The sequence below is a fragment of the Ochlerotatus camptorhynchus genome, unplaced genomic scaffold (genome assembly GCF_037179485.1).
Source record: "Ochlerotatus camptorhynchus isolate MF236.1 unplaced genomic scaffold, CSIRO-AGI_Acam_v1.1 ptg000361l, whole genome shotgun sequence".
NCBI lineage: Eukaryota > Metazoa > Arthropoda > Insecta > Diptera > Culicidae > Ochlerotatus > Ochlerotatus camptorhynchus.
In genome coordinates, this window is record NW_027040849.1 from 6953872 (window position 1) to 6973202 (window position 19331).

Consider the following 19331-nt stretch of genomic DNA (forward strand, 5'->3'; position numbering starts at 1 on the left):
GGCCGGTTGTTTTTCGAATGGTGGCCACACCAGTGCAAGTCGATACCGACCGGATGACGGCGGCCTAGCCATGCTCACTATTGCGGGAAGCCTTTCCTTCGGTCAATGTGGGTGCTTTCGTCGTCGTCTCAGTGATGCGACGTATACAGATTTATCTGTAATGTCAGATTTTTCTCAACATTTTGATATATATATATATATATATATATATATATCTGTGTATACAGATTACAGATTTTTTTAAATATACAGATTTTTCAGATTTTTCAAATAAGTGGTATATATGCTTAACTCTGGATTATATTTATTAATATTCATAAATAATCCTTTCTTCCTTTTGAGTAGGTACGTGCATCTGACCAAATCCCAATTTTTACTTTTTTTTTATTATCTTCGTTAATTTGGAATGGACTTCTGATGCTCAGATGTTCTGATTTCTGATTGCTCGTTAGAAGGGATGTTAGTTTTTAATTCTTATTTTTTGATAAACCATATCACATGGTGACAGGTACTATGATTTTTTTTAAATAAGCCGAATCGGTAAAAAAAAAGCCGTTTTAACAACCCACAAGCTGATTGATTACAGTTTGTGAGTCGAACAGTCAACTGGATATTTTGACGTTTGACTTGTGTAATATCAGAATATCAATATAATATAATATCCAAATAAAAGTTAGGTATATAGGATTGAGCAACAGCTAGCGAATGCAATGTCCTTTTAATCTGCCAAATGATTAGATTAAGTTGAAATTTGATTTTATTAGAAGAATTTAAGAAAATGAAACATCGAGCATGATATTTTACAACTAATACTTTACAAAATTTTAATGCTTATTTTCCAAATTCTAAAATTGTTGAGTAAAAAAACAAATGACCTGATAAAATAATTTTCGTAATCTCGTACATAATCAATTGAAATTTTACGAAGATTTGATTGTTTCTTCATTAAAATTTTTCAGGTTGGTATGTCACTCATTACTGGGACTTTATTTTTTTGTATTAAAGACTTTTTTTTAGATTTTTAGAAGATAAAAATCACGCAAAAAAAACAAAATTTCGAGGTGTTTGAAATAGATTAATTCTTTAGAAAGCAAACTTAAGTCATTCTTCAAGATTCTAAACTATGAACAAACTATTTCTGAACTTCATATGATCTCAAGGTATATTTACGATGATCCGCAATAAAATCATGCTATAGAATTCACACAGATTATTTTCCAGATTTTTGTCAGCCAGAAACAGATTTAAAAGATTTTTGACGGTGAAAGTACAGATTGAAAATGGAAATAATGTGGCAACACTGCGTCGTCTTTGTATTGGTGCGATACGTGCTGTTCCACTCATACATCGTGTCCGATGCTTATCAGTCCGTTGTCCGTTGCTCGCAAGCAAATGATGAAGAAAACAATTTGGCAAGCGTTTTTATTATCGCTACATTTCTCTTCCCTTCCTTTCATTGGTGAAATGGTGAGCGGTCAACCGAGCGGTGAGCTCGCTCATGTGAGCATGCGCAATGTGTCGTTTGTTCGATTTGCGCTCTATCGTTGCGTCCATGTTTGGGCTTTTTCGTTACATGTCTGAATTTTATTTTTTTTTAAATGTAGCCCCCAGTATAGAAATTAAAGACATAGTCCTACGTCAAAAAAATACATCGCTGATATTTTGATATGTTGTGTAAAAAAGCTTAGATTTTCAAAGAGAAATATGAAAACATATTGCGTCCTCTGTCTACAAACCTTGTAAACCATAAAATAAAAACAAATAAAATCAATGTGTTTCAAAGCAAATTCCCATTTTTTTAATATAAAAATATGGTTCTTAAAAAATATTTTAAAATATCTTTCATTTGATATTTTGATCTTTAAAATCGGCTCAGGTGTGGGAGCTGTCTCCTTGGCGTCGGAAGCATTGGTAATCAGTATGGAAAACAATATCGATGGCAAACAAAACATTTTGTTTTTTTTTCGTCCTACGGATGATGGTGGAAAAAATGGATTCGCTTGGAGCACCTCTTTTGTTTTTGAGAACAATGGGTGTAAGGGGTGATACGATCAAAATTTGGTCGATTTAAACTTGACAAATTTATTTCAATCGAGCATTGTAAAAACCTGAACACCCCTCATTTTGAAAGTATGTGCGTGCAGAATGATGCCTCAATTTTAAATTTGACATTTTCTCTTTAGTTCTCAAAATGGCGTCCAAGCAAGAGGAACAAAGCATCAAAGTTTTGCACAAGCAAAAAATCTGACCTACTTGCACTTCAAACAGACTTCAAGGCAGAAGTTTTTATACAGCAATCGGAAGGAGAAAGGTAGCAGACCTTTTCAAGCATATGAAACTGTCGAAGGTTAGGAAATTTACGGGAACGAGTGTCTGGAAAAACGTCAGCTACCTTTCCTGGAGCAACACGATTGTTCCGTGCATCCTGCCATTACGAAAAAAAAGGCCATGGAGTTGTTTGTCGCCAACAGCGTGCAGGTTGGACAAGAACCCTCCCAAAACGTCAGATCTCCGCCCAATCGAGAAATGTTGGGCCATCGTCAAGCGGAACCTGCAGTACCTGAAGTAAACTGAGTACCAATGCTACCGACGCCAGGGAAGCAGCTCCCACACCGCCACACCCACACTTCGTGATCAGAAATTTTATACCTCGGAAAATCCCGGTGGCGCTTGAGATATAAACTTAATTTTGGGTATGTTTCTCTTACCGTGCGAGTAAAATTTTACTCAACTGTGAGTTGTTTTTAATAGCCTTGTTACGATCAATTTACAGTGTACTAGTCACCTTTCGCGTCACTAGAGCCGCTAGTGTCGGGAAAAATCGTTCTTCTTCTTCTTCTTCTTCTTCTTCTTCTTCTTCTTCTTCGCATTTCAAGCTTATTGCATATCGTATATTAGCTTATTGCGTGCTCTCAATTTAGTGTACTAGATGCACTTCTTCAGTTATTAATTGAGAGCTTTCGATGCCTGTACCATTTTTGCATTGGTATAATTGTGTGGCAAGTCCAATCATACTTCTATGCCCAGGGAAGTCGAGAAATTTTCCAACCCGAAAAATTTCTAGACCGAACCGGGAATCGAACCCAGCCACCTCCAGCATGGTCTTGCTTTGTAGCTGTGCCTTTACCGACTGAGCTAAAGGAGGCCCCGAAAAATCGTGTATTGGGGATAAGAAAAAGTGAACCATAATGTTAATTTATAATATTTGTGATTATGTCAAGTCACGATCCATACAACTTTGGCATGAAGTTTTTTTCATATTTCGCACGATGGAATTCAGTATGTTAATGCACAGCTCCAGGAAATAAGGAACCTCCATTTGTATGGTCTGACAGAAGAACTTAAAACAGCAATCTATTCTGTGGAAAAATTATGTCAATCGAAAAAAAAACCGCAACACTCAAAGTTCCACCGAAAATCCATGAAATTCTTGACTCAGAATTCTTTTGAATCCCCATTAAATTATTCACAGATTTTTTTCAAAATGCCACTCAGAATTAAAATTCACCAGGAGCTGTATCGGAAATTTTCCTTGAGGTCAATTTAGAATTTCTTCTTAATAAATAAACTGCCATAGTTGCTCCATTACAGGCTAATATCTCATGAGCGCAGAACTTGCGTTGATGGAATTCGCAGGCCTTTTGTTGACGGAATTGTTTTAATTTTCCTTCATTTTATTATCTCTGTTCCACAATCGAGTTGCAATCAACAACGAATTCTTCCAAGTTTTTTTTTAGGAATTGTTCTCCAGGATTCCTAAGAAAATATTTTAAGAATTCCCATAGAATTATTTATTCTTATTCAAAAGTCCAATTACAAATATTTAAAGCATCTGAAAATATTTCCAAGGCTTTCGTATTTTTTTTTAAATACGAAATGTTGAACATTTAACTTATTTCAAGAATCATGAAAACTTCTTTAAACATGAAATATTTGTCAATCAGCCTGAAATCTTAAAAAAAATGCCAAAGCTTCAAATTCTTAAAAAACAAAAAAGACTCAAAATCATGTAGACTTCTTTTAGACCGATAATTTTTTCCAAATCTTATTCGATTATTTAAAATAACTCCGAAGTTCAAGTTAAGTCGGCCTAAGTAGCCCAGTAGTGATCAGGACCGCCAAATTGAAAAATTTCCTAATAAACAATAACCCGAATGATCAAATTATTTTACTTCAATGGTATAAAAACTGTGGATGAAACACCTCGGTTAAGCACTTTCTATTATACTTTTCTATAAGGAATTTCCCTTAGATTCTAAAACTATAACATTTGTGGAATTTCTTCTTCTGAATTTCTTCTGAAAGTGTCAGAAGAGTTTTGTCGTTTGATGAAAAGGTTCCTTCCGAAGTGTGCGTCAATGTCGATGAACATTTTGGGTGCTGTAGAATTTATATGCGGCTTCCCGTGTGTGCTGCAGTCGTTGTGTGCGTTCACTAAATAAGAACGCACGGTGTGATTCCAGGTCTACCAGGGCGTCAATGCGTGGGATTCCAAGTTCTTCGTGGACGTCCAGGAAAATTTCGCGCAAAAGTTGTGTGTCTGGAGGATTAATCTCTTTGGCGACGAAATTAACATTGTTTGCAGGGTACCATTCTAGTACCTCCTTAGAGTAGTGGCAACTGGCTACATCCGGCCAAAACATAACGTTGGTCTTGTGTTGCCGAATGAAGGGTAAAATCCGCTTTTTCAGACACTCTTCAATGTAAACCTTAGACGTCATTGTGTGAGATGTGATGAAAACCTTGGTTTTAAGGCCACAACTGCAGATTCCTTGCCAAATCATTAGTTTCCGAGCAAATTTATCAGCAAATTTATACCTGGAAGGGACATCCCCACGACCAGTTGACAGGTAAAATTTTCGTCCGGGGATTTGTTTATAATCCATTTTGACATACGATTCGTCATCCATTAAAATGCAGCCATCAAATTTCGTCAAAACTCGTTCGTATAGTAATCGTGCTCGCTTTTTGGCCACTAAATTTTGTTTCAGGGAGCAATTCGGATGTTTACTGCCACAAAAAGACTTATATCCTTCTCTTGAAAGGATGTTACGCACGGTGGAAAAGTTAGAATCGTATTTCTTTGCCAAATCACGTATGGAGACACCTGGGTTGCTTTTCACGTACCTCAACACCTTTCTCCTCAGCTCTTTGTCCCTAGTGGCACTTTTATGATAGATGCGCTATGCTCTATCCACACTCAGATTATCCTTGTAACGTTTGATTACAAGACTCACCGTTGACTTTGGGAATTTTAACACTTTTGCTATTTTTGAGGCAGACCAAGAAGGGTTCTCTAGATGTTTATGCACTGTTAATTTTCTTTTCTCAAGTTCCATGATCCGTAATTTCGCGATGCGTCGATCAATCGAGAAAAACTTTTCACCAATTTCTTCGTCAATGAAACATCAACAAATGCCTGTCAAACGTTTTTTGTTCCAACCACCAGGGGCGCGGTGGTGTATTAAACCATGCGTCCAGATTTACTTTGAATCGAGCTTTAATCAGTTTCGGTTTGACAGTCTGGCAATCCCTCATCAGAACAAATTAATTTTGTGATTTGTCCCTACGTTTCGGCTCTGATTAGGGCCTTCTTCAGGGGAAACTGAGGGGAATTTTATTTTAAGAATGAATTGTTTAACATTTTTTAAATATTTTGCACTCACAATTGTTAGATTTGTCCTTTGTCCAGATACTGTTTGAAGTCTAACGTCTGTTTGTTTGTTGGTAAGTTTTTATGCATAGCGGTTTTTAGTTGAATTATTTTAAGTTTTGTTGAATGTTTTACCCTTCTTACAAAGAAGGGTAAAGATATCACTTGAAAAACCGACTGTCGATCCGAGGCCCGGAGGGCCGAGTGTCATATACCATTCGACTCAGCTCGACGAGATCGGAACATGTCTGTGTGTGTGTGTATGTGTGTATGTGTGTATGTGTGTGTGCAACCGCTCAACCGATTTGGACAAACTCAGCGCCAAATGATAGGTCTTGGGGTCCCATTGAACGCTATTGAACGGTTTTGGAATCGGTGAACCGGTTCCGGAGATATGGCCGGAATAAGATCCGGTGAATATGGACCTTCACGCTGGATTTAACGGAAAACGTATCAAAACCATCATATACCACTCGACTCAGCTCGACGAGATCGGAACATGTCTGTGTGTGTGTGTGTATGTGTGTATGTGTGTGTGTATGTAACGAAATGAATGCGCTCACGTTTCTCAGCAACCGCTCAAGCGATTTGGACAAACTCGGTGCCAAATGATAGGTCTTGGGGTCCCATTGAACGCTATTGAACGGTTTTTGAATCGGTGAACCGGTTCCGGAGATATGGCAGGAATAAGATCCGGTGAATATGGGCCTTCACGCTGGATTTAACGGAAAACGTATCAAAACCATCATGCGACACATCAAATTACTACAGAATTCAAAAATAAGATCAATACAAGTCGTGTTAATTGTTCCAGACCACATTGGACACACTTGGACATGTTCCGGGTACCCCGGGGAAGTTGCTTGAATATGAATTGAATTAAAACTCATTAAATCACATTAAAATACGATGATAAGCCTCACCAAATAGACTACACCCGGATATATTCCGGGTACCCCCAGGCAGTGGCGTAGCGTCACTGGATAACACGGGGGTGGGGGGCTTGGTCACTGATAATGACAATAAAATAAATAAACTTGAATAAGTAAGAAGGGTCTGATCACACCATAGGTGGATAAATTCGGGTTTTTTAATTTGTGTCGGGTATAATATTTGCGGTTGTGCACTGTTCGAGGGTTATGGTGGTTATGGTGAAATGGTGGGAACGGGTATTATAGTTGAGCTTTTTAGTTGGATTCGGGTGGGCATAATTGGCATTGCTGTTGGGCATTGATGGATTTGGATTTTAGTGAGTGTAAGATCCCTACGTAAGCTGTGTTCAAATTGTCTCCGTCTGTTCGTCTATTGACTGTATTGGGTGTACTATATATATGGCACATATCAAGGATTAACTGCTATGCATAAAAACTTACCAACAAACAAACAAACCGACGTTAGACTTCAAACAGTATCTAGACAAAGAACAAATCCAACAATTGTGAGTGCAAAATATTTATGAAATGTGAAACAATTAATTCTTAAAATAAAATTCCCCTCAGTTTCCCCTGAAGAAGGCCCTAATCAGAGCCGAAACGTAGGGACAAATTGCAAAATTAATTGATTTGTTCTGATGATTGATTGCTGGACTGCCAAGCCGAAACTGATTATTTAATTTAAATATTATAGCCGCTCCTCGAAGAATTTTAGTAAATATATCGCAGTACCGATCAATATCAATTTTTTTAAAATGATGATTCCGATATTAGAAAATAAATTCTGGCAACTCTGATTCGGGTGTAAAACAAAAATCTTGAAACTCAAACTCACCACAGTTTGGTAAGAATTGTAGCTGGTGAGTTTTGTTAGCATGATATCAGAGCAGCCGTATCACAGTTTGTAATATCATCCGCTGTTGTTTGCTTGTTTATTTTAGCATACGATAATCAAATGAGATTATGCTCATTGATGAGATTTGATCTTTTGATATTTTCCCAACACTGAAATCCTGTGAAGAGTTCCAAGGGAATTCAGATATGGGAGTATTTTTTTTTTCTTGATCACGAACACCAAATTTAGAATTTCGGATCATTTTAGGATTCTGAGATTTGAAAAAAAAAACTCAACGCTGCCCCGGCATAGTGGTTAACATCCATACCTCTCGCGCCAAAGTCACGAATAACCCAAGAGAGTTATAGTGACGACAATAAAACAACAAACTGACCACATTAAGACTTTTAAGGAGGGTTCAGCATGAAGCACGGATGCAAAAAGAGCGATAAACGAAGATAATATTCAGTAGAACTTCAGAGTAGATATTGGGTACGTATGATTTTTGTAGTTGAGGAGAATATAAGGTTGCTTAGCACCAAGTCCAGTAGAAACGAATTCATTATTTGGTGTAAAATCAACGAGCTGGATTGCAGTCTATAATGTTTGATACAGTACTACACTGATAAAATTTCAAAGATTGAATTTTTGCAATGTGATCAACAAATAATATCTATGTGTCGGACACATACTTAATATGTGTACACGTAAAAGCCATATGTAACCACACATACTATTAATTTGAGTCATAAATTTCATGTGTGCTTCTAGGTGGATTATGTTTATGTGTGGTCACATGAAAATCATAGGGAATTTTACAAGGAAATTCGCCAATAAAAATGTGTGGAATTCTATCAGTGTAGCTTATGTATACTTGTGTCGTTGAAAATAGCAAAAGCAAAAATCATGGGCTATATGAATTTTATAAAAGCGTCCATCTCACACAGATCTGGCAACATCGAGATTTTATTTTTTTTTTAATTCCTGGAACCACTGCAACTTAGGACCTACGTTACCAGCCGCTTAAATTCCTTGAAAACCATCCATCCACATAACTCACCTGCTGGGGCCGCTTGGTCCGGGGGCACTTATAGCTACAGCTCACGCAGCGCGGATTGTGGCTTTGCAGATCGGTCAAGCACTGCTGTCGATCCTTGCATTTGATGGTATCACATGTGGCGGCTTCTGAAATGAGACGGAAATAAAACTCTTAATAAAACAATAAATTCTAACTTCGTTTTTTTTTTCTTTCCAACGCGACATTTGGCAATAAAACTATATTCCCTCCGTCATCGTAATCATCGGCGACGATGGTGGCTAATCATTGGGACTGTACGTGAGACTAGGGCGGGCGCGGAATTTATGCCCAAATTAACGATGGTGGACACAATTTGAAAGTCGGTGCGGGACGATCTCTGTTGGTTCCTTTCCAAACCCAAACCCTTTCCTCTGATGATTTTGGCGATTTTTTTTACGATCGAGATAATTTTATTGAGAACGATTTCCAGCGAAGAATAAGAAGAAGACATTCAAATTGCATTTCCTTTTAATTGGTTTTCGGTTGTGGCCGAGATATGCGCCGTAGTACGGGGTGTGAATTGCACTCAGTATCGATTTTTTTTCTGGGACCTCGTCTCGTTCGACTTTGCGTTGAATCATGATCATCCATGACAAATATTGAATTTTGGTTGTCGGGTTTACGCAAATCATCGTATGCAACGTCGGATTAAAAAATTTACGACCATTTGATGGTTTTTCAATACCTTTCAAGGCGGTGCTTTTTCGGACGCATTGCAAGACGAGAGCCAAATTTATGGATTTTAAATTGATCATATCGTTTCGGGTGCTTTTAGCATCATCGAATCTGATGGTTGTCTGTAGTAGATGCCAAATCGCGCAAAATGGATGTAATTTATGTGTTGGAGACGGAGGGATAAGTTTCAAGGACTCGTGTGTGTTCTCCTAAACAGGGTTAATTTTGTGGAGAGTGACTGTTTTGAGGATTTCTGCAGCCTTGTGTGAACTTGTCAGACCAGAAAAGTGCAGTACATGTTGAAATAATGTCATCAATCTCATCAGTCAAACTTCTTAATACTTATAACACTACATAGAACAATGACTTATGGAGAGAACAATGCATGGAAAAATCAAGGAATCCATCGAGTTATAGAATATCAAGGTGTGCAGACTGTAATTAATAAAAATGTCCATCGTGAGGCCACTTAACACCTAGGAGTAAAAAGGAGTTAGCACATGATTTGACGCGTTGACATGAATTTAGGTGTGCTTTATTTGACGTGTAGTTGGTTGACTTGAGCCATTTTGGTTTGAGGATGTGGATCTGTGTTCTGTTTTAAATTATATGTGCACAGATAAAAATTCTTAATTTTAATTGTGATGTAAACATTCAATCACGTAGACTTGTATTTCATTTCACGCAACCGAGCAACTTGCAAACAATGTTGTTTACAAAGATGAGCTTTTGTATACAATATTTGCTACATTGTATAAAATGTGTCAGAGCTTTACATGATATATAATGTAAACGTATATGATATGTGACGGTTCATTTATGTGCATCATATTGAACCGAAATTTACACTACTTTTTCGAACTGTGTGGTTGTCTATTTAGAATAGTACAATTACCGCAATCATGGGGCAAATTGATCACCGGGGTTAAATTGAAGTATGGAATTCTATGTTGACTGAAAAACGATTTAACTATTGCCAGTAAAATACCGCTATATGAATCAATCATCTCTCCTCATCTAGACTTTTGCCCATCAATTTTATTTCTGGCCAATGAAACACAAATATCGAGATTACAGCGCTTGCAGAATAAAATAGTGCGTTTGATTTTGAGATGCGATAGATCCACTTCCTCAACTTTGATGCTAGACGCCTTTCAATGGCTGTCGGTGAAGAAAAGAATTGTATATTTGACTATGGTGTTCATTTTTAAGGTAGTTAACGGTTTACTGCCTCGATATTTATGTGATTGATTTGAAAAAAAGAAAGTCACTTTCATAGATATAATACCAGAAACGCGGTGGAAATAAGAACACCACATTTCTTGACTTGTACTTCACAAGATTCATTATATATTAAAGGACTTAATGTTTTCAATTCGATGCCTAGATATATCAAACGTTCAGCAACACTTACAGAATTTAAAAAAAACTGCATTTCACACGGTAAAACTGTCTTTTGAACAGTTATCCAGTGATTGACGAATTTATCTCTATCGGATTATTTTGTATGGATAGCTGTCATAACGACTGTTTAATATTTATTGTAGCACTGCAAAACTATTTCTATTCGCCACGATGGTGATAATGGATTTTTAATATTTGATATAATAGTATAAGATTAAAGTAAAAGTAGTCTACAAAGGTTTGAGCCTCGTGCGCGTATTACGGATATAGAGGACTGAATTTAAAACTTGATAAAATATGTAATGAGTTAGTCAAGGGGTAAGGAAGTCAGCACAGTGTGCCGAAAGTAGATTCAGCACAGCTTGGGCACATTCATCGGTAAACCTTCGGCACAACCTCGGCATTGGATTGTTCATTAAATAAGATGGGAGCATTGCTGCACAGCTGTCATTGAAGTAGTTCTCCCAAAAATATTACTAAACAAAGAATCATTTTATGTTTAAACAATCGTTGTATATTGATTTGATTAAAATTTATTTCAAATGTATATTAAGTTCGGATAATTTTTTGACATGTTTGCAAAATCTATAAATTATTTCTCTCGTTCCATTTAATGATCCAATTTAATAAAAAGGAGATTGACATCTTGCTGAAAGTTATTATAATCGGTGATCAAATTACTTCAGAAAAAATGTTAATGGAATAATTCAGATCTCCGCCTTTACGTTGGATCATCAGTATACTCGCAGTGCATTATGCCGTTGATGAGTCTGAATCCATTCGTTCGGTAGCACCACAGTCTACTTCTTCTGCATATTGAATCTCAAGCTACTGATGATATCAATACTTGGAACTAGTACGGGGGTCTCATTTCGAGAGACCGTCATGCCCGCTTGTGGGACATTAGCGCTAAAAACCTCGTCAGACTGAGGTGGATGAGGTGAGAAAAATAGAATTCTTTTGACATCGATTCCGTAACACCTAGCCCATTCTCTACAGGTATATTCATTGACATTCTCAAATGAGTTTCACAATCGAACGCTGTATCAGGTGACGTAAAGGATCCGGAACTATCGGATGGAGGGAGATGGTTTTCTGGTTGATTGCATTGTATACCAGAAGTTTTAGACAGCTGCAAAGCTAACAGTGCACCACAAAGCTATGAAAAAACGTATAGGTAGGATGTTCTTTAAGGTCATTTCATTGCAGATGTAATCCTGGCATATGAACTCTTTTTCAGGGCATGCTGGTTCATTCTGGACAGAAGTCGTACAAGTGTGAAAACTGTGAAAAATACTTAAGGCAATCGACTTTAGATTCACGTTAGGACCCACTCGAACGAACGTCCTTTGCTTACACAATTTTGTAAAGCTTTTCAACGAGAAGAATAATCCAACAACCTACATAAGAACTAATTCACTCGTCTGCAAGGTCTATCGAACATAGTTTCATCATCCAACATGACTGGTCAAACTCGTTCAGATTTACTGTGCAGATCAGAACTGAACATCTATTCCGGTTGTATCAAAGTCTCCATAAATGAGGACGATATGGGATATCACGTGAAGCAGCACAATAATAACAAGCCAGATCATGAGCATGAAGACGCACATATTCCAGGATTCGTTTCAATATTTGAGTTCGCGTTCGTTTCCAAACGAGAAAGAAGTCAGCCGTCACTTGTTGGTAAATTCAACACCGAAGCCGTTTATTTATTAATTTTATTTATTTATTTATTAATTTATTTAACCTGAACACTCACGACCGGACCCACACGCGATGGAATGAAGAAGAAAGAAGACCCACACGGGTGAAAAATCGTTTTCAGCATCATTTTCCGTTTGTGGCCACTATCTTGAGTTCAATTTGACAACCTTTCGTGTCCTTGTGTGGGATCTGGATCATTACCATGACTGCTCAGTGGATATTCCGCATAGCGATTCGACGGTGGACTGTAAAATCAATACACTTTTTTTGAATGAATCCTGCTTCTGCTGGTTCACAGGATGCACTTTGCTCGATTTTAAAGAGTAGTTTTTTCCCTTCAAATGTTCAAATCGCCTCCAGCAGCTTTTCAAAATGTGCCTTGTCTTTGTCGTTGTTATCCTGAACCAACTGCTTCGCCAACGGAATGCCCTCCTCACCATCCTTCTCGATATTCTTCTTGCTGGTCAGGAAAAAGATGAACTTTTCACACAGCACCGATGTAAATATTTACATTATTTGACAAATCTCAGGTAATCATGACAGCAGTTGGTCTCTTTTCTTCATTCATATTGTTTTCAATAATCAAACGTCATGATTACCTGGGTATTGTCAAAAAAGGTAAATATTTACGTTGTGTGTACCAAAGAATAGTATTGGTCATTTCGTATCCCAGCAGCCAGGCCAAAACATTCAAGCTGTCAGAAATACCGGGTTTCCAAACATACGTATTTTACAAAAAATCGCAGCTTGCTCTATGACCGGCAAAATCGGCACTCCTGCGGCACACTAAGAAAAATGTTGACCCAAGATCAGGCATAGAAAATCATTTGCATTCATTTCATACATTCATTTACATTCATTTACCTCTAACTTTTTTCATCAACAGCATTCCGCAAAATGATGTATAGAGCTTTTGTAGGTTTTGTTATAAACTACAAGTTTTGTTCATAACTCAAATCTGTATCTCTAATGCATCATGAACTAGAGCGGGCAGAACTTGTTACTGTTTTTCAGTGAATGTAAAATACATTCACTGAAAAACAGTAGTGGATTCTGTTCGCTCTGCTTCGTCATGCATAAGAGATACGGATTTGACTTGTTACCAAAAGTTGTAGCTAATAACAAAATGTACAAAAACTCTATACATCACTTTGCGCAATGCTTTTGAAGAAAAAAGTTAGAGGTCCCTTCAGATTGGTGTGCGGAGTTACCTACCCCTTGGAGTTAGTAGTAAGTTTTCTGGCAAATGTTGGGGGTTCGTGAGCATTCCTGACATTGCTGAAAATTATGATAGCATCAGATTGCGGGGTTGCTAGTGCAATAGGATGCTTTGTTGATTGTTCACTAACTCTTGATTGCTTGTAATACTTATGAATATTTTAGGTGGACAAAAAGGCGAACTATATCACTGTGAAGCAACTGTAAACTCTAGAGGGAATTTATATCTGTAACTGAAACCAGTTCGATTTTGTTTGCTAACCTGGTTTAAATGACATATTTAATTATCTTAAATCGTAGGGCTAAGAGGTGGGACCATCATAAAAACAAATAAATAAATTAACGAGGTGAGCCGTCGGATTTCACACTGTCGTTTTTTGGTTCGTAGGCTAGATTTAGGTTAAGGCAAGTTTTTAATTTTCTAACGGTTTCTTACATGGGAGGGAGAGTATCTCAGAAATAACTTACGAAAGCATGAACAAATCATGAACAGAACATTCAAAGATTTGAGGAAAACTCTAACAATGGGGGGGGGGGGGGGGAGGGGTTTTTTGTTAAATATTAACAAGTCTTAATATCGGGCCGGGGAGTTTGATTATTAAAAAAAAGTGCTTACGTAATTATTTAATGACTGTATCATCAAAAAAGTTGCTTGAAATAATGTTCGTATTGGCAGCCCTACTTTTGCTCATTGTAAATCTTAAAATGCTCGTTATAAATCTTAAAATGCTCAGTAAATATTTAAAGTACGCTCCCTAAAATAGAGAAAACTGTATATTAAGCATTTGAAAATGCTCCTTAGTATGCACCGCTTTGCACCATTTTGAAGTGTAATTGTACCATATATCATCGGAAAAGCTGCTGTAGAAAGGTTAATAAGTACCATCAAATCAGCTGAAATGTTCAGTAAAAATGCACAAATGCACACAATGATTATGAAAACGATGACCCTAATCATCGTTTTCATAAAAAGCAGGCTCAATTAATTATAAACATTTTTTACGAAGACACTAACCCCCTAAAATGAATAGAAACGGAGTAAATAATTTATCTAAAAAAAATCTAAATTTCAGCCATCGTGTAAAATCTCCTCCCGTTTAAAATTGCACTGTAGTTGATATAAACAACGAATTTGTATACAATTTTGTACACAGCTCTGCCGATTTATGCGATATTGCCACTGGCGTGCACAGGGTGGGGCAAGGTGGGGCAACTGCCCCACTTTTTATAAATAAGATTTTTATTTCCACATTTTCGAAGTTATAATAAAAAATATCTAGATTTTTTGATAACTTGATTTGAAGGTAAAATTTAAACCCTTTTATTGCGCCAATTCCTTTGAGATGGTGCCTGAAAATTTCACCACTAAGGTGCATGAAGGGACAAACTTCAATGAAAATTTTTGGCCAAAAAATTGCACCACATTGGTGAATACAAAAAAAATTCTGGTACAATTTTATTTTCTAGGTTGTTCATGGAGCGTTGAAAGGAAAGCGTAAATTTAAGATTAAAAAAATTCACCTTCGTGGTGGTAAATCGAAGAAAAAGCTTTTTATTGAATATTTCTGGTGTAACAATGTCATCAAGGAGGGACTTATCAAAATGAATAACTCTGGTTCTAAAATTGAATCGCGCTAAAAATTTGGAGGTGCACATTTAACTGAAAATTTATGGTGGAAAGTTCGCCACACTGTGGTGAATATAAAAGCAAGGTTTATTATTTTTTTCTGGTGCATAATTTGCATCGTTCTGATGAATGCAAGCTTCATTGAAAATTTATGGTGGAAAATTTGCACCATTCTGCATGAAGAGGCAAAGCCTGAAAATTGCAACACAAAGGTGCATGGTGAAACAAACTTCACTGACAATTTTTGGTGCACCATTCTGGTGAATGGAAGAGCATGCTCTATTGAAAATTTCTGGTGCAAAATTTGCATCGCTTTGATAAATGAAATGAACAGAAAATTTCTGGTGGAAAATTTGCACTAGTCTGGTAAATGAAGGCACAAGCTTTACTTAAAATTAAGCTAAATTTAAAATTTCTGGTGGAAAATCTGCACTGTTCTGGTAAACGGAAGGGCAAGCTTTTTGAAAATTTTTGGTGTTGAATTTGCTGAATAGAGACACAAATTTTAATAACAATTACTGGTGTAAAATTTGCACCATTCTGATGATTGGAGGGAAGCTGCTTTGCTGAAAATTTATGATGAAAAATATGAAAATAGGGGCAAGCTTTATTTGAAAATGTCTGGTGGAAATGGAAAAAGGAGATCGGCACCAATCAGAAGATTGGAGAAGCAATTTTAATTGAACATCAAGGGTAGTCATTCTGGTCAATTCAAATTTTCTGGTTTAAAATTTCTGGAGGCAAGTTTGTATTGAAAATTTCTGGTGTATGATTTGCAACATTCTGCTGCATGGAGGGGCAAGCTAAATTAAAAATTCCTGATCTAAAAATTGTACAGTTCTGGTGAATGGAGGGGCAAGATTTATTAAACATTTCTGGTAGAAAAACTACAACGTTTTGGTGAATGGACGGATGTGGCAAAATGTTGCCATCTGCTATAACCGTTGGGATATTCTCTCCCTTTTGATTATATTGATCCCTTATCAATAAATTAACTTAAAACTATTAATGCCATCTGTCAGGGACGCGTATGCATTAGGCATAACGCGTCTCGTAGAACATATGGTTAATAGAATGCAGTCTCGTAGAACATATGGTTAATAGAATGCAGTATCGTAGGACATAGGGTTGATTTAATGACCTACCCTCATAAATAACAGATTGTGTAACGTAAGTGCATTACTAATAACATAAGTTAGAATGAAGCGGAAAGCACCCTTAGAGATCCACATGCGCATAGACGCAAGTTTTAGGATTAGGGAGAAAAGGTCTAGAAAAGAGAGAGAGAATAACTGTTAGAATTAAGTTCGATATAAAAATAAAACGGAGCGTATGCTCCTGGTCCAAATCAAGTCGCATATTGTCATTCAACGATATCACACGCCACATTTGGTGGCAGCGGTAAAGCTATTTTTTTAGTGAATCGTGAGTTTGTCGGAAAGTTAAACTGCAAATTTTTCTCTGCGCTAGCGCAAGTTCGTGTTTAAGAAACGAATAAAAAAAATTGAGGTCCTAGATCTCCTAGTTACTACTGAAGAACACTCAACAAAGACAACTTCCAATTGTTGTATGAAAAGTGTCAACGAGAACAAATAAGAAGCAACAGAGTGAAAAGATTGATGTGCGAAAAGTTCATTTCATGTTGAAATTTGTTGTGTTAAGAAGCGCAAAAAGGCACTATAAAGTAAAAGCCATAGCGGGAGCAATTGTCAGCAACAACAAGTTTACTATCGATAAAAAAAAATCGATAATAGGAGATATCCTATAGTGTGCACAGTCAGTCTCAGCTGAGCCATCAATAATTGGTTGTGAGTACGACATATTCTGACTTTAACTGGAATCATCAGTCACAGGCTAAAACTAGTAGCAGCAGTGGTCGTATAAAATATCCATCGGCAGTAGTAGCAGTTATATCATTTGAAGCAGTGGTAGCAGTAATAGCAGTAGTAGCAGTAGTAGCAGTAATATTAGCAGCAGCAGTAGTAGCAGAAACAACACCGTGACGACAACGACGACGACAGCAGTAACAACAGAAAACGCTAAAAGTGAGTTTTTTTTTTGTTCTCTCTCTCTACATTTTTTGTTTTTTATTTTATCAATTAAATTTGTGAGGAATTTTATTGCTAATTTAAGTAGGAAAGCAAATACAAAAAAAAATATAACTTATGAGCATTCGTAGAATTCTTGGACTACGAGGAAGGATCATAGAAATCAGTGAAGAAGCTAACAAAAGTTCTTCAAACACTGATTTTCCTCGTTCGAATTTGGAGGACGAGAATAACGACTCAGATTCAGATCTTCCATCATTGCCTGATATAGATCCAGATTTGATTAGTTTACCGTCTTCTGAGATCGATAACATGGCAAGTTTTGATGCCAAAGAAGCCAGGGAATCTATCCCAAAATTCAATGGCAACATAATTTTTCGCAATTTATTTCAATTTGCGAAGATTTTTACATTGAACTAGATGGTGAAAGCGACTCTGGACTTGTCAGAGTCATTAAACAAAAATTGAATAATGAAGCTTTTACATTATGTCGAAATTGTACGACATATAATGAAATTACAACAACACTTTCAAAGAAGTACGGTGAAGATACTCCTTTGAGTGTATTGATTAGAGATATGGTAAACTTGAAACAAAAATTTTTCGAGGATGCTAAATCGTATGGAGATAGAGCAATTTTGCTCGAAGAGAAATTAAATATAATTTCTGAAGAGCTATTGAAACGCTCTAATTTGACAAATAAAAGCGTTGCACCAGTAGAATACATTTATTCTAGAGTTATCCTTGAATACTTTATCAATGGTATTCAAATTAATGACGTTAAAAATATCGTTAAAGCTAACAATTTTTCTAGCTTGGCGAAAGCAGCGGAATATGCTGTTTATCTAGAGACAAATTTTAAAAGTAGCCAAACAACAAAAACACATCACAATAAATTCAATACACAAAACAATCACATAAAAAATCAAAATAACAATAATTATGACAAATCAAACTATCACAATAACTCACAAAATCATTTTCAAAATAAGAATCCACAAAAATATTTGGTACCCAAGAATGAAATAAAAACTGAGCCTCTTAACAGTTTTAGAGCTCAAATGATATGCAACTTTTGTGGAAGACCTGGTCATTTAGAATCGTATTGTCGATTCAAAAATAGAAATCAAATAAATATATTAGAATCAAAAAACCAAGGGGGACTGCCGAAAACGGGTCCGGACGACGGTCAAGAGTTATATTTAATGAAATCACTCGGGATTTAATAATTCCGTTTGATAAAGTTAATTTCACGAATAGAGCACTTATAACTCTAAACGTAAATTTAACTAAAAAACCCCTAGTTTTTTTGCTTGACCCAGGAGCTGAGGTAAGCGTTCTAAAGCAAACATTGAATTTGCCTTTCAAAAAAATTAATCAATCTAAACAAATTGAAATTTGTGGAGTCACTTCCGACGTTATAAGAACGATTGGTTCTGTAGATATAACATTTTTATTTAATGATTTTGAGAGAAGATTTGAAATTTCTTTAGTACATGAGAATTTTCCAATTCCATGTGACGGTATTTTGGGTAGTGATTTCTTTAAAAATTACCCATGTACTATTGATTATCGTCAAAACTGTTTTAAAATTTTTAAAAACAACGAATATTCTTATATTAATGCCATACGAGCAAAAAATGTTGTAAAAATTCCTGCACGCAGTGAAATAATTCAAAAAATTTTTATTCAAGCAGATCAAGAATTAATTTGCCACTCAAAACAATTATTCAATAAAGCTGTTTATATTGGAAATTGTTTAGTGAAACCGTTTAATAATTTTGCATATGTTCCCATATTTAACGGAACACATGATGTGGTGGAAATTGATTTAAATTCAATTGAGTTTGAACCATTATTCGAATACTCTATAATGGCACTCAAAAACAACTCAGAAAGAACAGATAAAATAATTGAAGAATTAAATTTTGAACTTCTGAATAATGAAGAAAAATCCTCAATTTTGGAAATTATCAAAAATTATAATGATGTATTTTATGTTGAAGGTGACAAATTAACAACCACCAATGCAACAACACATCAAATCAAAACATCTTGTGAAAAACCTATATTTACGAGGCAGTATAGGTTGCCAAAGGTGCATAAAGATGTCATCGATGGTGAAGTTAAAAAGATGAAAAATGATGGTTTAAT

The 19331-nt window shown here is 36.2% G+C and overlaps 1 protein-coding gene across 3 annotated transcripts in view; it reads right to left on the reverse strand.

The window, feature by feature from the left end:
• LOC135709451 (uncharacterized) overlaps window positions 1-19331 on the reverse strand; it is a 187581-nt gene that overhangs the window by 2029 nt on the left and 166221 nt on the right. For all 3 annotated transcript variants that reach the window (XM_065231796.1, XM_065231797.1, XM_065231795.1), the window contains one exon: window positions 8481-8605. In XM_065231796.1, the coding sequence (XP_065087868.1) occupies window positions 8481-8605 (125 nt within the window). The remainder of the gene's footprint in view (window positions 1-8480; window positions 8606-19331) is intronic.